This window comes from Trachinotus anak, unplaced genomic scaffold, assembly GCF_046630095.1.
Source record: "Trachinotus anak isolate AG129_WGS33_773 ecotype Australia unplaced genomic scaffold, CSIRO_AGI_Tana_v1 ptg000001l, whole genome shotgun sequence".
Taxonomy (NCBI): domain Eukaryota; kingdom Metazoa; phylum Chordata; class Actinopteri; order Carangiformes; family Carangidae; genus Trachinotus; species Trachinotus anak.
The window spans coordinates 15,172,937-15,187,690 of record NW_027273852.1 but is presented as its reverse complement, the minus strand read 5'-3'; the positions used below and the strand labels follow the sequence as shown (position 1 = coordinate 15,187,690).

The following is a 14,754-nucleotide window of genomic DNA, read 5'->3' as shown; positions in this document are numbered from 1 at the left end:
AGAAAAAAGTGGCCTGTCTCTCTGCTGTCTGATACACCGCCTCATGTGAACATATAGTTTGGTTGGGCACGAGAAGCTGCAGTTTAAGGGAAGGATTGTAAAGTGAGGGAGGAAATGTGGTGAAATAGAACCGATGCTAAATAAAGTGATGGTGAACGTGTGGAGCGATTCATATATGAGTCTGGCCCAGTCTATCTATCGGTCTATCCGGTCGATCTAGAGATTCAGTATAATCAAAAGAACTGCCATTCCCATCACGAAGCCGATCACAGCTCTGCAAATTGTCAGTTTAATCAAAATGTCATCTTTTTCTGCCTACTTAGGTAAGCAAGCTGCTGTAAAACATTGTTGGACACCAGAGGAAATTGCTGCAGTAGAAAAACACCTGAAGAGGTTAGAATGAAAGCAGTGGACTGATCAGAAGTATGGACACACGTTTTCAATTTGCCCTCTGTTTCCCTCTCTGTCTTCTATCCACCCCATAAATTTCTTAAAGTATCTACTATCTAGGCACAAGAACTGCGCACAACCCCAATTCACAGTTGTACAGTAATATCAACTGATGTCACATAAAAATTTTCAGCCTGTTGTTTACAAAGTCTTGGCTAAATTACTCAGTCAAATCTGTCTCAACTAATACAAAATCAAAAATTGATTCATTAGTTTTATTCTAAGTAGGCTGGCTTTCCTTTTCTTTTGGCTTAAGTTTAATGTACAAAATCCTCAAACACTTCTTTGTTCAAAGCGGAAATGCGCTGTAGTTTGGAGTAGCTGCTGTGGTTTTCGCAGTTAACAACACATTAAACAAATGCACGTTTGACCTCAGTTATGTCAGATAAAAGTTATATGTTTGTTCATCTGGTTAATTTTGCAGTCTGTAACACTTTTTTTGCTGTTAATGATATTGCTAATGCAAATTACTTGGCAAATAGCAGAACATTTCCACTAAGGGGTGACGAGCAGTGTTTGATTTGAAGACTACCCTGTTAGTATATGCACACTACACCAGTGAGTACATGACACACAGTGTACTACATTGAAGATTACTAATAGAAGTGTGTTATTTGGAAACTAAACCTATGTTTTAACTGTTCTCCCATTCACTTGAATCACAATATTGAATCTAATTGAATCTATCAATCATCAGTACAGTCATAATCATGACTGTACTAGCAATTTGGAGCTTTGTCATGTCTGTAGCTACAGTATCTAACTGGCTTCATTTTAGCCATGGCAGCTCTGTGCCATGGCTGAAGTTGCCAGTCTGACTGTTCATTAATTTCATTCATTCACTGTTGGTATAGTCAGTATACCATTAGGTATATCCAATCGTTTTACAGCTGCTATTTTAAGGTGAATAGTTGGTTACCTAATGTAGCTTTGAGTATTCTGAATCCATTGTTCCGTTTTGATTACCGCATTATCAAAGTGTAAAATGTAGTCTGATCACCAACCTGTTTGCATAAATAAATACATGCACTTTCAGGATAACTTGTTGAAAGCATTTTTATTTTATTACTAGCCTTATAGTTTGTTTGGATTTTTTTTGCATTGTAGTGCACAGTGAATCAGCACTGTTAGTAGAACTAGGAAGATTTCACAATTTGGCCAAAATAAGACATAGACAATTAACTTAACAGTAACCACTTCAGTCCTACATATTCACACTTCAGCTATTTGAAAATAGCCGATCTACAAGCTCACAATGCGCCGTGATATGACACGTTGTGAGCGTGTAGATTTGTTAAGGCTTATTTTATGATGAAGACATTTAGCCTTCAAAATATCTATTAAGTATTTTTTTTTCCCCACATCTTTTTCAGTAAATCATCACAGCCTCTTATGGACAAGTTTCTGCTCAAAGCACCAGCCTGCACCCCTGTGCAGCGAGGGTTTTGACAGGAGTTAGGAGGAGAGCACATCTCTCCCACTTTAGCTTCTCTCCACTGGCTTCTTGTAGGATTTAAAATAGACTTCAAAATGCTTCTATTGACTTACAAGGCTCTTAATGATTAAGCTCCATCCTATCTGAAAGAACTCATTATTCCTTATTGTCCTACCAGAGCACTCCGCTCCTACCCCTTTTCCACCAAACTGGTTCCAGGGCTGGTGCTAGTGCTGGTGCTAGAGCTGGTTCGTGGTTGGTTCAACTACGAACCGGTTTGCTTTTCCACAGGCGGGTGCCAGCCAGAGAGCCACGTCATCACGTCAATGTATACGTATACGTCACGTCATTTCGCCACAACAAAGATGGAGGACTACGTTGCGGTTCAAGTGTTGCTGTTGGCTTTTGGAGCCTTTCTTGGGGAGCAAAATTTGGCGAACCAGCAAGTAAACACTGCTCGACGATTATGCCACGAACAGCGATCACGCTCAAGAAGACGGGTAAGTGTTACTCTTAAAAACTGAACGTAAGATGCACGTTAGCCTTTGTTGTTCTCAATGTTAGCCAAGAGCTCGTCCTCACAGCCCGCCCAAATTCAACAAACAGTCAAATGTTCTGCGGTGGAAAACGACTTATTTCAACATTATAGGATACTTCTTTTTAGTTTCTTTTCGACTTCGGATGCAGTAATTGTAGATATGAACTTACTTTGCTCTGAGGATACTTTGCTCTGTGTAATGTGGTGTTTTCATTGTCTGCATGTAGTTATGTAACACATAAAAGCTGATAAGAAACTTGCTAACGTATACACATGAATTACTTTCTTCGGGGAGTAAAATCTACCTGTGGAAACATTTCTCTAATCCCATAGTCTGATCTCAGAAAGCATTTTTTTACATGGTAATTGCTATCAATGTGTGTGTGTGTGTGTGTGTGTGTGTGTGTGTGCCATGTAGATATATACAGAGTATATGTGTTTTTATTTTATTTGTTGCTCAGTTGTACTGCATTTAAAAATCAAGTCAATACTCTGTCTGTGTATTTCTATCTTAACAGGTAGCTTTGTGGCTGAGGGCACAGCGGCGGTCAGCTGTTGTCTGGGCATATCCACGGTCCAAGCACTGGTGGGACACAATTGTTCCTGATTTCAGCTCTCATCAGTTTGTGCAGAATTTCCGTGTGTCCAGGGAGTCGTTTGAGTACATCTGCACTCAAGTCAAGCATGCCATGGGGAGAAGAAACACAAACTACCGTTTGTATATCCCGATCGAGAAGCGTGTTGCAATAGCCATCTGGAAGCTGGCAACTGGGAGTGAGTACAGTACCATCAGCCATCCTTTTGGAATAGGCCTGAGCACGGTTTTTAATTGTCTTCAGGACTTCTGCAACGCAGTTATCAAGGTTCTACTTCCTGCCCATATCACATGTCCTGATGCTGACAAGTTCGTCGAACTAGCCACATTCTTCAATAATCGTTGGAGAGTACCACAGTGTGTCGGTGCCATAGATGGAAGCCACCTCCCAATTATTGCACCTGAGGAGCATCCGCGAGACTACTACAACCGTAAAGGATGGCATTCAATTATTTTGCAAGCAGTGGTGGACGGTAAAGGTCTCTTCTGGGATGTGTGTGTTGGCTTTCCAGGGAGTGTGCACGACGCAAGGGTACTCCGGCAGTCACATTTGTGGGAAATTGTAAATGATGGGGAATTACTGAGCCAAAACAAGGTGTCCATCTCTGGCTGTGATGTTGGGCATTATCTGATTGGTGACCCAGCCTACCCCATGCAGAACTGGCTCATGAAGCCCTTTTCGGACACTGGCAGACTGACCCCTGAGCAACGCACCTACAACTACAGGCTGAGCAGTGCACGATCGATTGTGGAGATGTGTTTTGGAAGACTTAAAGGACGTTGGAGATGCCTCCTGAAAAGGAACGACAGCAAGCTGGAGCTGGCCAAGAAAATGGCACTGACTTGCTGCGTGCTGCACAACATTTGTGAGGAACATGGGGACAATTTCAGCGAGGAGCATCCAGACAGGAATGTGATCATTCAGCCTCCACTTCAGGCATTGCCCGACCATGGCAATCCTGAAGGAGCTCACATTAGAGCAGCATTAATGCAGTACTTCAACAGAGGGAATGAGTGATGTACAATACATATCTGTTGTCATGTTCAAGGAATCTTTTGCCATGAATTTTCAGTAAAACCAAAGTAAAGTTACCTACCATGTTGTCTTCTTTGATATCATATGATGAAGTGACCAACTGAAGTTACCAACAGAAAAAAAAACACTACTTCTACACTACAGGCAAAAATGTTGATTTTTTTTTCATGCAGTGGTCAATTGAGATTTTGTCTCAAGCTCCTATAAATACAACACTGAAAACATTAAAATGTTTTTCATGACCTTTAGTTGACTTGCAGCATTAAGTCTGACCGCCGTTTAATTCTTTAACTGCTGTTTTCTCAAAATTAGTTTTTTATCATATTCCAGAGCAGTATTCTGAAGATATTTAGAGGGATTTGTTAAGAAATCATTCCTATCCTTATTTGTCTCATTATAATCAAAATATGGCAAAAATATGCTTTGTTAAGGCTGTGGACAGTATATTTTGATTTCCTGAAAGCAGATTCTAAAATCCCTCCATTTTTTTTCATTTGTGTGTTAACAAAATCAAATAAGAATTTAGCACCTGCCTTTATCATACATTCAGATTTATGCACCAAGAGTTGATGCAAAATTGCCCAATTTGGATAACAATACCTAATATGCATAATTAAACTGTTTCTTCATACTAGTGTATGTGATCAAATGAGAATTTCATAGTGATATAATTTTAAAAGAAATTGCCTATACTCACCTGTAGTGTCTATCCCTAAAAACAGTAAATGGCTGAATTTTCATATTGTTGCATCTTGCATACCTGCAGTTAACTATTTGAGGAATTTAGATTTATTCATATCTTACAAGCTTTACTGGTACCCATAAAGTGAGACAATACTGATGCAGACGTGTCAACTTTGAAAATGGCTTTATTAACAACAACAAAAATAATATTTATACATATATATATATAAAGTCTATGTCAAATTAAATACAAATGTTCATTTCTTCAGCTGAGCCTCCATCAGGGTCACCATGCGACCCATCAGTGCAACATAGGCAGTTGCATGCTCACCTAATTTCTGCAGCAGCGCATTGTTCATGTCCCTGCTGTGCTCCAGAAACTTTTCGTCCGCCCTCTCAAGGTACTCCAACATGTCCGTTGAATCTCTTTTGCGTTTCCCTGTTTAGAAAAGATCAATAACAATTAGACCACTACCACTACTCTGCACCACACATTACTATCAAGTATATTTGAGAGAAAAAGGGGTGAAAAGAAAGACAGAAAGAAGGAGAGGAAGAAAGAGAATGAAAAGAAGGAAGAAGTGAGAGAGGAAGAAAGAAAGATAATGAAAAGAAGAGGGAGGAAGAGAGAAAGGAAGGAGGAAAAGAAAGAAGGTAAGGAAGACAGAGAATGAAAGGAAGGAGAGAAAGAAAGAAAGAGAGAAGGAAACAATATCAATTTGTCCCAGGAAGGGTTAATATCCAGACTAGTGTTACTATATACCCAGTAAAACAAATCTTACCTGATCTGGACTGTCCAGAGACTGATGAGCGACTTGAGGAGGAGGATGGCGTCGGTGAGCTACTTCTCCGGGGAGTTGAGTGCAGCAGCTCCTCACTAACATCCAGTTCTGTGAAGTCTATAAGCAAAAAAAAGAGAGCAGTGTTTTAATAAACAAACTTACCGACAACACTTAACACATGATTAGCCGTTTGTGAGGCCAAATGTAGGGTAACGTTGCTATGTTAAACAATGGCAAATCTACAAAGTAGCATGCTAACGTTAGCTGTTGTTATAGGGTAGCTTTTGATCAGCAAACATTACCCTAGTAACACTGATTTCAGAAAAGTAGAAGTTAAACTACAAGCCAAGTTAAACTACAACTGGCGAAACATCTGAAACAATAAACTTACCAGGCTCTGTGGAGGTTTGCTCCAGGGTTGTGTCCTCCTGCATCGACTCCAGCATGGCTGTGGCTGAATTCAGTGCTCCGGTAGCGTTGCACGCCGGTCGGTCACCGAGGACAGCATCGAGCATTTCGAAATGCGGGCTGTTAAAGCGTGGCCGACCATTGCCACTACGTCCCAGCTCAGTCTTTTGGTCCCTGTACTCCTTCTTTAGCTTCTTTAGCTTGTTCACGATCTGGTCAACTCTGCGCTCGTAGCCTCCTGCCACCATTTCTCGCTGGATCTGTTCAAAGACCGGTTTGGTCCTTGTAGCTCCCTCCAGTTTTCTCTGGATCTCCGAGGAGGACCATACTGCCAGGAGACAGGTTATCTCCTCCACTGACTGCTGTTTTGTTTTAACATCCATTGTTTGATTTAAGTTCTTCTTTTTCTGTTGGTCTCGTCTCTCTGCTTTGGTTGGTCAATAATCCCACCCCCGCTCGCTGACGTAAGCCCGAAGCCCCCAACGTAACGTGGTTCTTTCTACTGGCCCAGCAAGGAGTTGGTGCTTGCCTAGCACCGGTTTTGAGAGCCAGGAACCGGTGCTTTGTCTGTGGAAAACCAAAGAACTGGTGCTAAGTCTGGCTCTAGCTCCGAACCAGCCCTGGAACCAGTTTGGTGGAAAAGGGGTATCCCAGAACGCAGGTCTGTTAGTGACTCCCAGTATCTCTAAAAACAGACTAGGAGGTAGAGCCTTCAGTTACCGGGCTCCTTTACTGTGGAACCAGCTCTCTCCATGGGTCAGAGGCAGACACTATAACTACATTTAATAAGTCTGAGCTTAAGACCTTCCTGTATCCAAAACTAACACTCGCCAATTACGAGTAGATTTTGTCTCTGGCTGGTAAATTTTTAAGACCACTCGCCACTCTGGGGAGTTATTTTTTACCAGCGTTACTGGAGGAGAACAACGCTGGTATCTGCTAGTTTACCTGACAGTGTAATGTGTCTTTTCAGCAGAGACGATCTTTTGTGACATAAGTGTATCATGCCGTCATTCAGCGTACCCATTTGTGTTGTTTGGCGCGCCCGGTAGAACTCTCAGTATCTTTGATTAGAGTGGCAGCAATCAGCTCCGGTGACTGGAGCTGACAGAAGCCAGTGGGATATTGTTTAATTTGATTAATAGGCGAATCAATACAGGGAGTATTGATTAAAACCAGACGCGGCCCGACACACGGGTGCTGAAGCATGGACCAGCGCGGTTCGACTAATTCTCGGTACGAACTCCGAACCCGCGTGTCCGAATGGGTTGGTCGGACCTGACCGCTGAGAACTCAAATGTAGGATCCCACACAGATCCATGCACATCTGGGATCTCAGAAGAACAGCCAAGCAGCTCACTCCCAGAGAACAGAAAGACAGTAAAGAGGCTGTGTGTGTGTGGGAGAGAGAGAGAATCAACAGTACACCCCAGCGTTCAAGCGTTGATGAGGTAATGTCTGTTAGTACGTTATTTTCTTTTCAATTATGTTCCTTGTCACACATTAATTCATATTTATTGATTATGAAAAACATCAACCAGTATTCCATATACATCCATAATTATTATAATAGCTGATCTTTCCCTCTCAACAAATACCGGATGCTTTGCACACCCCTAATTGCTAGTATTAGTGCATACTATTAAAATATTTATTGAGAATCACATATAAGACCTAAATGACATGTAAAATAATACTGATAGCAACCTTATTTGGTTGGCTGGTAAAAAAAATTCAAAAAGTTAGTTTTGGACCCTGTGCATGACAGAGCTTTTAGTTAGGGCTGGTTCAGGTAGCTCTGAACCATTTTATAGCTATAGAGTTTTTCCTCAGTGGATATGAGGGTCTAAGGACAGAGGATGTTGTTATGATGCCATGTAAAACCCTTTGAGACAAACTGTTTGTAAAAACAGGCTATACAAATAAAATTGCCTTGTCTTGCCTGTACAAGCAGCTGTACTGACAGACAGCATTCTAAATTTTGACTGAAACTGTTTACTACTTTGCATAATATATGCATGCAATAAAATGTCAAATTTTCTTTAAAAGTTAACAAATAGCTTATTATTAAGTGATCTGTCTTATTTTATATTTTGGGCATTAATTAAGCAAAGGTATGTTTTATCCAAGTACTCAATTAATTGATGGAACATTGGATAGAATACTTGATTACCAAAATATTCAATAGCTGCAGCCCCAATGGTTTCTATTGCACATAGACTTCACTACTTCCTTCATTCCATCTCTTTATCCTTTACACCTGCAAATTCACATGCCTTGTTAGCTCATTAACTAGTCTATCTGCTATCATCTTGACAAAAGATCATCAATAGGAAGACAGGGTAGTAGCATGATAATCAAATAATTATCTTCAGCACCAGCACTTAACTATTTCAAATTAATGAACCCAAGATCTAATTTTGAGTAAACACTGTTTTGTTTTCTTTTTATTCCACCCTGGAGTTAACTGTGAGCACAGGTCTTCACATTGCAAGTTAACCCGTTTTGCCCGTTTGCAACAATTGTTGCCAGTGGGGCAAAACGGGTTAATGTTAGTCATATTTCATAACAACAATGTTTCTTGGACTAATGCAACATTAGTAACATTTACATCAGGGGTATTTAATTAAATGTCACCGATGCTCTCTTGATGCAGCATTTCCTTGCAGATCAGTGAGCTCAAAAATAAACAAAATGTTGAGACATGCCCCAGACCCTCTGTAGTAGAATAAAAAAAAAAATTGCTGTTTTATCTTGTCTTTGTAACGCTGTCAGCTTGAAAGTAGAGGGAAGCTCATGATGCCACCCTCCCCTGCATCGGTGCGGGCACTCGGGTACAAGTGGTTAATGGGCCCCAGATAGTAACCTAACACCCTGCAAAGATATAAAAACTAGAAATGTGTGTGTGTGTGTGTGTGTGTGTGTGTGTAACACTGGACCTCACAAGTACCTTATGTTAGAAACAAGCCCCACAAGTGACCAAAAAACTGGCATGGACACAAAACTTTTGAATTTTGTTAAATTGAAGTGATTTTTGTGACTGGGATTATTTTTTTTTACATTACCTGATTTTTTTACAGCATTGTAGAACCACTGGAAAGGGTGGACCCCATAAATTAGCAAAAAACTGGTGGACCCCCTGAGGGGCAAAAAGAAGTATGTGTGTGTGTGTGTGCTTATATTGCTATCTTCATGGGGACATTGATCTGTTTACACAGTCACGCCATGGGGACCTCTGACACCATGGGGACCAAAATCGAGGTCCCCATTAGGGAAAGCCTTTTAAATGAATGCAGGAGCCATTCTGAAGGTGCCTGTGAAGTTTTTAGCTTTGGCCCATAAGTAACATTTTTCCATCAGGACACACACACACTGTTACCTCACTAACCCCCCCTAAAGGTCCTCATCTGGTATTGCACTCAGTTGTCCTCACACACACATTTACCAAATACGGTAGTACCCGCCCCTTCCGAGTCCCCATGAGGAACGTTAAGAACAGTCATAGTGTTAAGGTAACATTTGATGAGGTTTAATATATATATATATATATATATATATATATATATATATATATATAAATATAAACCAGCACCACAAAAGTAGTATGATTATGAATATGCTGTCTCACACGCAATTCACTTCCATTCAAGGCAATCATTTCCTCTGAACGAACCCAGGTCTCTGGTCAGTCTCAGCTCCGGACAGTCTGGTAGACTGGCAGGTGCTACACATTTTATCCAGATTGATTTAAGTTCAGCTTACCATCAGTTGCCTCTCCACCCTAATAACCAAAGTCTCATCATGTCATGGCACTACTAACATGGCTGCAGATCCTAAACAGGATTTAATCACGGAGATAGCTGGGATCTCTCCTCTCCTCAGCGCCCTACTACTTTCTGATTTCAAAGCTGATATCCATCAGTAGTAGAAAAATCAAACAGTAAATCTTCTCAGTCGAAGTGTCCCTTGTTTTATCTAGTGTTCATGAATGATCCTGAATCTGTTAAAAAATACTCATCTAATCCTATTACTCTCAGTACTATCAGAGCCTGGAGATCCATTCGCTCTATAGAAGGCTGGGTTCAGTTATCATCTCATCTCACTCCCATTCTTGATAACCCGGACTTCCTGCCAGGCTGATAATCTGTACTTCCTGCAAGTTAAAGTTTGGGGCAACCAAGGGCTGAAGAAAATAGGTGATCTTTTTAAAGGCCAGACTTTACTATCCTTTCAGCAGTTACAACAGCAATTTGGTTTATTTAATCAAGGTGACTTCTACAGATTCATAATACAAATTTCATAATTAAAGACACCACTTTAATGACCAATAAAACCACTTCATATGTGGAGAAGGCCCTGTCTCTACAGATTAGTAAGAAATGCATTACTGTTTTTTACAGGGCCTTGAACTCTAATTCACCTCTTACCTCACAAACTACCAAGCAAGCTTGGGAGAAAGACCTGGGCGTCGTTATAGATGATGCTGTCTGGCAGGAAGTCTGGTCTCAGGCCAGGATCATTTCTGTGTATCTGCACCATATCCATACAGTTCAAAATTGTACATCGCACGCATATAACTCCTGTTGTCAAAAACAATATGGACGCTAATGTTTCCCCGCTTTGCTGGAAATGCAATTCTGAGACTGGTAATTATGTTCACTGCCTCTGGTCATGTGTGAAGTTACAAAGGTATTGAACTAGTATTGTGAGTGAGCTGACTGCTATCTGCAGGTGCATGCTTTACTCCAAAATAGATGCTTTCTATAAGGTCTGGAACCCTTACTTACAGCATATTGGGCCCACTCTGTCATTTTCCTTGCTTCGTGGATTTCCCAGATCAGCCTAGTCGGTCTTTGTGACTTTGTTTTAAGTGCTCATTATATAACAAGCACCTTTTAGCCTTGCTATGTCTGTAGGCCATGCATTGACTCTTATCTGGATACTACATTGTCTTGTTGCAGGTGATTGAGAGGGAGGCGGTTGGTTTGAATTGTGCCCACTGTCATTTATGTGTATTTTCATAATTAATTTCTATTCACTGTATCCTCATGCCCACATTCCCAGTAAGAGACAGAATGCATGGCTCAACAGCTGTGGTTCTTTGTCAGCCTGGCCACAGTGCTAAAGAGGAACCTGGGATTGTTTTTATTCTCTTGGATTAAAGGTGAAAAGTATGTGCTTCTGTCATTGAAGTTCTTTTTTATATATTAATAAACTATCTTTCCAGGCTTGACAGTCTTTCTTGCGTTGGCTGGAATGTGTTTTCCTCTCCAGCTGTCAGAGGGGCTGCGGCATCCAGTGCTCCAAGGAGTGTTGCTGTAGTGCTGTCTACGAGATAATCTACCTGTAAGGGAGTAAAATCTGCATAGCTGCCCGTCATATTACTATGAGGTGTGGCAGCAAACTTTGCCAGGATGAGCTCCTTAAATCTAGAAACAGCAGTGTCAGATAAACATCTACTGTAGTGGGATTTTTTCCCAATTTAAGTATAATTTGTTAAAGTAAATTCAAAGGTTATTAAAAAATGATCAGACAAGACCAGGTTCTGAGGGAAAACAGTGATGTGGTCCACTTCCACCCCATAAGTAATCACCAGATCAAGGACATGATTAAAAGAGTGAGTGGGTTCATGTACCCTCTGGGAGAAGCCTATTGATTCTAAAAGCAACTTGAATGCTGAGGCCAGACAGTCATCATCAACATCACCTGGACGTTGAAGTCACCTACTATAATGACTTTGTCTGAGTTCATTACTAAGTTTGAGAGGAAGTCAGGGAATTCTTAGAATAAGGAAGAACTCAGAATAAGGTGCAGGAGGATGATACACCACAGGAAGTAAGAGTGGTTTCTCTGCTTTCCAGTCTGGGTGAGAGAAGCTGAGCATGAGGCTATCAAATGAATTATGTGGGACATTAGGTCGAAGGTTAATAAGCAGGTCTGACTGATAAACAGCAGCCACTCCGCCTCCTCTACCAGTTTTGGGAGGCACATAGTAGTTAATGTAACTAGTAGGGGTAGATTCATTTAAACTCACATATTCATCCTGCTGCAGCCAAGAGCCAGTAAGTCAATTTGGTGATTAGTGATCAAATCATTTACTAGCAGAGACTTGGATGAGAGAGATTGAATATTTAGCAAACCACATTTAATAGTTTTATTTGTCTGGTTTGCTGGAGTAGTGGTTTTGATTTTAACTAGGTTTCTATGAATGACTCCTCCAGCTTTGGGTTTAGGCTTATACAGCCTCGAGGCAGACACAGTTTCTATGAGGTAAAAGGAGGGTTGGGTGGGTGACAGCACTAAGGAACCTGCAGAGGGGCATGGAAGACTGCGGCTCTGCTTGCTGGTCTGAACTCTGGGTGATTGTCAGGGACTGGAATCACTAACAGATAAGAGAGATGTGCCACCTGAAGTAGGATGGACGCCATCTCTCCTAATCAGACCAGACTTTCCCCAGAACGTGTTCCAATTATCTATGTAGGCCGCGTTGTTTGCTAAGAGACCAACATTGGTCCACGTGTTCATATTTCAGCAACACTTTATAGATTACACTGAAAAAAGTAAATCTAAGAATATGTAGTTGCGACATAATTAAGCCTGTGATAATAACAATAAAAAACTAAGTTTGTCTCTTGACATGAATATATCAAGTTGTGAATTAGTCTACATTTGTTCAAAACACAAGTCATTTTGATTTTTTTCCGTAACAAGCTGTAAGTAAGTAGCTCAACAAATCTTCTTGTGCAGACCCACACAACAAACAATTTGCTCGTTGTATTTACTCTGCTCCAACTGCGCCCCGTGTGGTGCATTCTGGGTACTTCGCGCCGACTGTCTGGGCACCGGCAGAAGTTCGAGAAAGTGGGAGACTGAACTTTAAGGTAAGAATTAAGTTAATGTTAGTGATATAGTTGGTTAATTACTACAGTCTTTCAGGTTTTATATTGTTGTAGAAATGAATAAGATAACTGGAGGCTCTAGATGTGATTTGTAATTAACAATAGCAAGCAAGTGGTTTCAAAAGACTTCTTGTGTGACTTGAAACTAATGTTAGCAAGTTTCAAATGTAATTTGAAGCTAACGTTTGGAAGTGACTGTAATTTAAAGTAAGCAGGGATGTGTTTTTTTCTTCCACGTAACGTTAATCAGACGGCGCCGGGTGCCGCGTTTTCGGCTGCATGCAGAACACACCTGTGCGGTGTTAGCCGTTAGTGAGGGGTTTTAGCTGTACGTCAGCCGTGTGTGTCCGGGTGTGGGTGGCCAGTTTTTGGTCGCAGTGGGGGCTGAAGGCTGTTAAGTTAGCTCTGCTTGTTAGCCGCTGAACCGCAGCATCGGGCAGAGCGAGCTCAGTGCAGGTGATAGACAGCACCGACTTCAGAGTTCCCAAATACGATAGCCTACTGTACAGGGGGCAGCGTCAGATGCGTGGTGCATAGACGATCTTTGTGCTCGCTAGGTAGCACCGATCAGAACATGTAGCATACCAAAATGACGGGGAGAAACTCAGCTTAATGCCCATACCAAGCATTTCCACCCACACGAAACACAAAGAATATATTCCAGCTCGATAAAACACTGCTAGTTAGCTAGGTAGTTAGTCTGAAATTCATTGTGAAGGTCCTTGTTTACTTAAAGATGAAGGGGCTTCCTGAGTGAAGTGTGCACTCTTTTTACCATATACTATCTTTGGGGTTACTTCCTAGCGTCAGCTGTGTTTCTCACTTTACGCATGAATGCTTATCGTGAAACAGGCACAAGAAGTTTGTTGTTTTTTTGTTTGTTTTCCCTTAGTTTAACACCACACACATAACTACATATGATCCTACATATTGCAAATTTCAGTTTAGGTTATGATTGGTTATTCACGAGATACTGCTTTACTAATTCTTAGATTAATTGGGCTACTATCCCATGATTCAAAGGTAGATTTGACTCTAAATGGTGTGGGGGGTTTTTTCTAGGCGGAGATGAAAAATGTACATTTTCACTGTGTTCCTGATGAATTTACTCTGACACAGTAACACATGTCTTCATTCTGACACTTATGTAGTGATCTCTAAGGTCTTGGCTTTCTTGTGCTTGTACTTTTTACCATAGTACAATTGTCTGACAGCTTTAGTTACTTTTGAGATGACAATTTTTCATGGCCTTTCTGTCCAGTGAAAACCATGTATTTCCAAAGATGAAGTGTTTATTTATATTTATATTCTCCTACTTCATGATGCAAAGCCTGCAGAGCTAGAAAGCCTGACGCCAAACTTGCTTCAGACATGCTAATATTATTTATGCTCTGCTTCAGTTTTGCAAATATTTATGCTCTTAAATATGATTTCATCCAGAGTTGTCTGACTGAACTGAGTTAAATAAATTATTTACACTGTTTTGTTTTATTCTTAACATAATTTAAAAGATAAATTATTTACTATGATTTTGTTTTCTTTAGTGGTCAGTTACTAACTATGTCATTGTATCCTTACCAGGTGATTTATCGTGTCAAGCACACTGGATGAAGGTATGTAAAAACAATTCCAATTGTTGTGGGGAAAGTGGTGTTGGGATCGCAAGCCATGAGTTCTGAGAAGAACAATGGAGAGGCCTACAAGCCACTCCAAGGCCTGAGTGTCAAACCATGCATCCTGAAGGGAACAATAGAGAGGCCCGCGTGCTTCTCCTGAAGCCTGACTGGAGCCATGCCTCGTGGGGAGAACAAAGGAGTGAACTACATTTCCCTCCAGGCTATGGGCCAAAACCACCCCCACAATTCACACCTAGGTGTAAAATTGGAGTTTGAAAGAAAACTCCGCAACGGCATTGGCCGCGGCCAGG

At 41.0% G+C, this 14,754-nt stretch overlaps 2 protein-coding genes across 2 annotated transcripts; one reads left to right on the top strand and one right to left on the bottom strand.

The window, feature by feature from the left end:
- The first annotated feature begins 2,211 nt into the window (after positions 1-2,211).
- Positions 2,212-4,036, top strand: LOC139622636 (uncharacterized). Its single transcript, XM_071480068.1, has 2 exons — positions 2,212-2,385; positions 2,942-4,036. The coding sequence occupies exons 1-2, from the start codon at positions 2,212-2,214 to the stop codon at positions 4,034-4,036; spliced, it is 1,269 nt and encodes a 422-aa protein (XP_071336169.1).
- A 958-nt stretch (positions 4,037-4,994) lies between these two features.
- Positions 4,995-7,237, bottom strand: LOC139622650 (zinc finger and SCAN domain-containing protein 20-like). The gene is made up of 3 exons (XM_071480096.1): positions 5,912-7,237; positions 5,521-5,637; positions 4,995-5,177 (listed from the first exon to the last, which is right to left on the bottom strand). Exons 1-3 carry the CDS (start codon positions 6,309-6,311, stop codon positions 4,996-4,998), a joined length of 699 nt encoding a protein of 232 aa, XP_071336197.1. The 5' UTR covers positions 6,312-7,237; the 3' UTR covers position 4,995.
- Positions 7,238-14,754: the final 7,517 nt, after the last annotated feature.

Bases quoted from the DNA above. Each gene is read 5' to 3' on its own strand.
- LOC139622636 (XM_071480068.1), top strand. From the start codon at position 2,212: ATGTATACGTATACGTCACGTCATTTCGCCACAACAAAGATGGAGGAC. The intron at 2,386-2,941 runs GTAAGTGTTACT...CTATCTTAACAG, and splicing joins GATCACGCTCAAGAAGACGG to GTAGCTTTGTGGCTGAGGGC.
- LOC139622650 (XM_071480096.1), bottom strand. From the start codon at position 6,311: ATGGATGTTAAAACAAAACAGCAGTCAGTGGAGGAGATAACCTGTCTC. The intron at 5,638-5,911 runs GTAAGTTTATTG...TTTTGCTTATAG, and splicing joins GCAAACCTCCACAGAGCCTG to ACTTCACAGAACTGGATGTT. The intron at 5,178-5,520 runs GTAAGATTTGTT...TTTTCTAAACAG, and splicing joins CTCTGGACAGTCCAGATCAG to GGAAACGCAAAAGAGATTCA.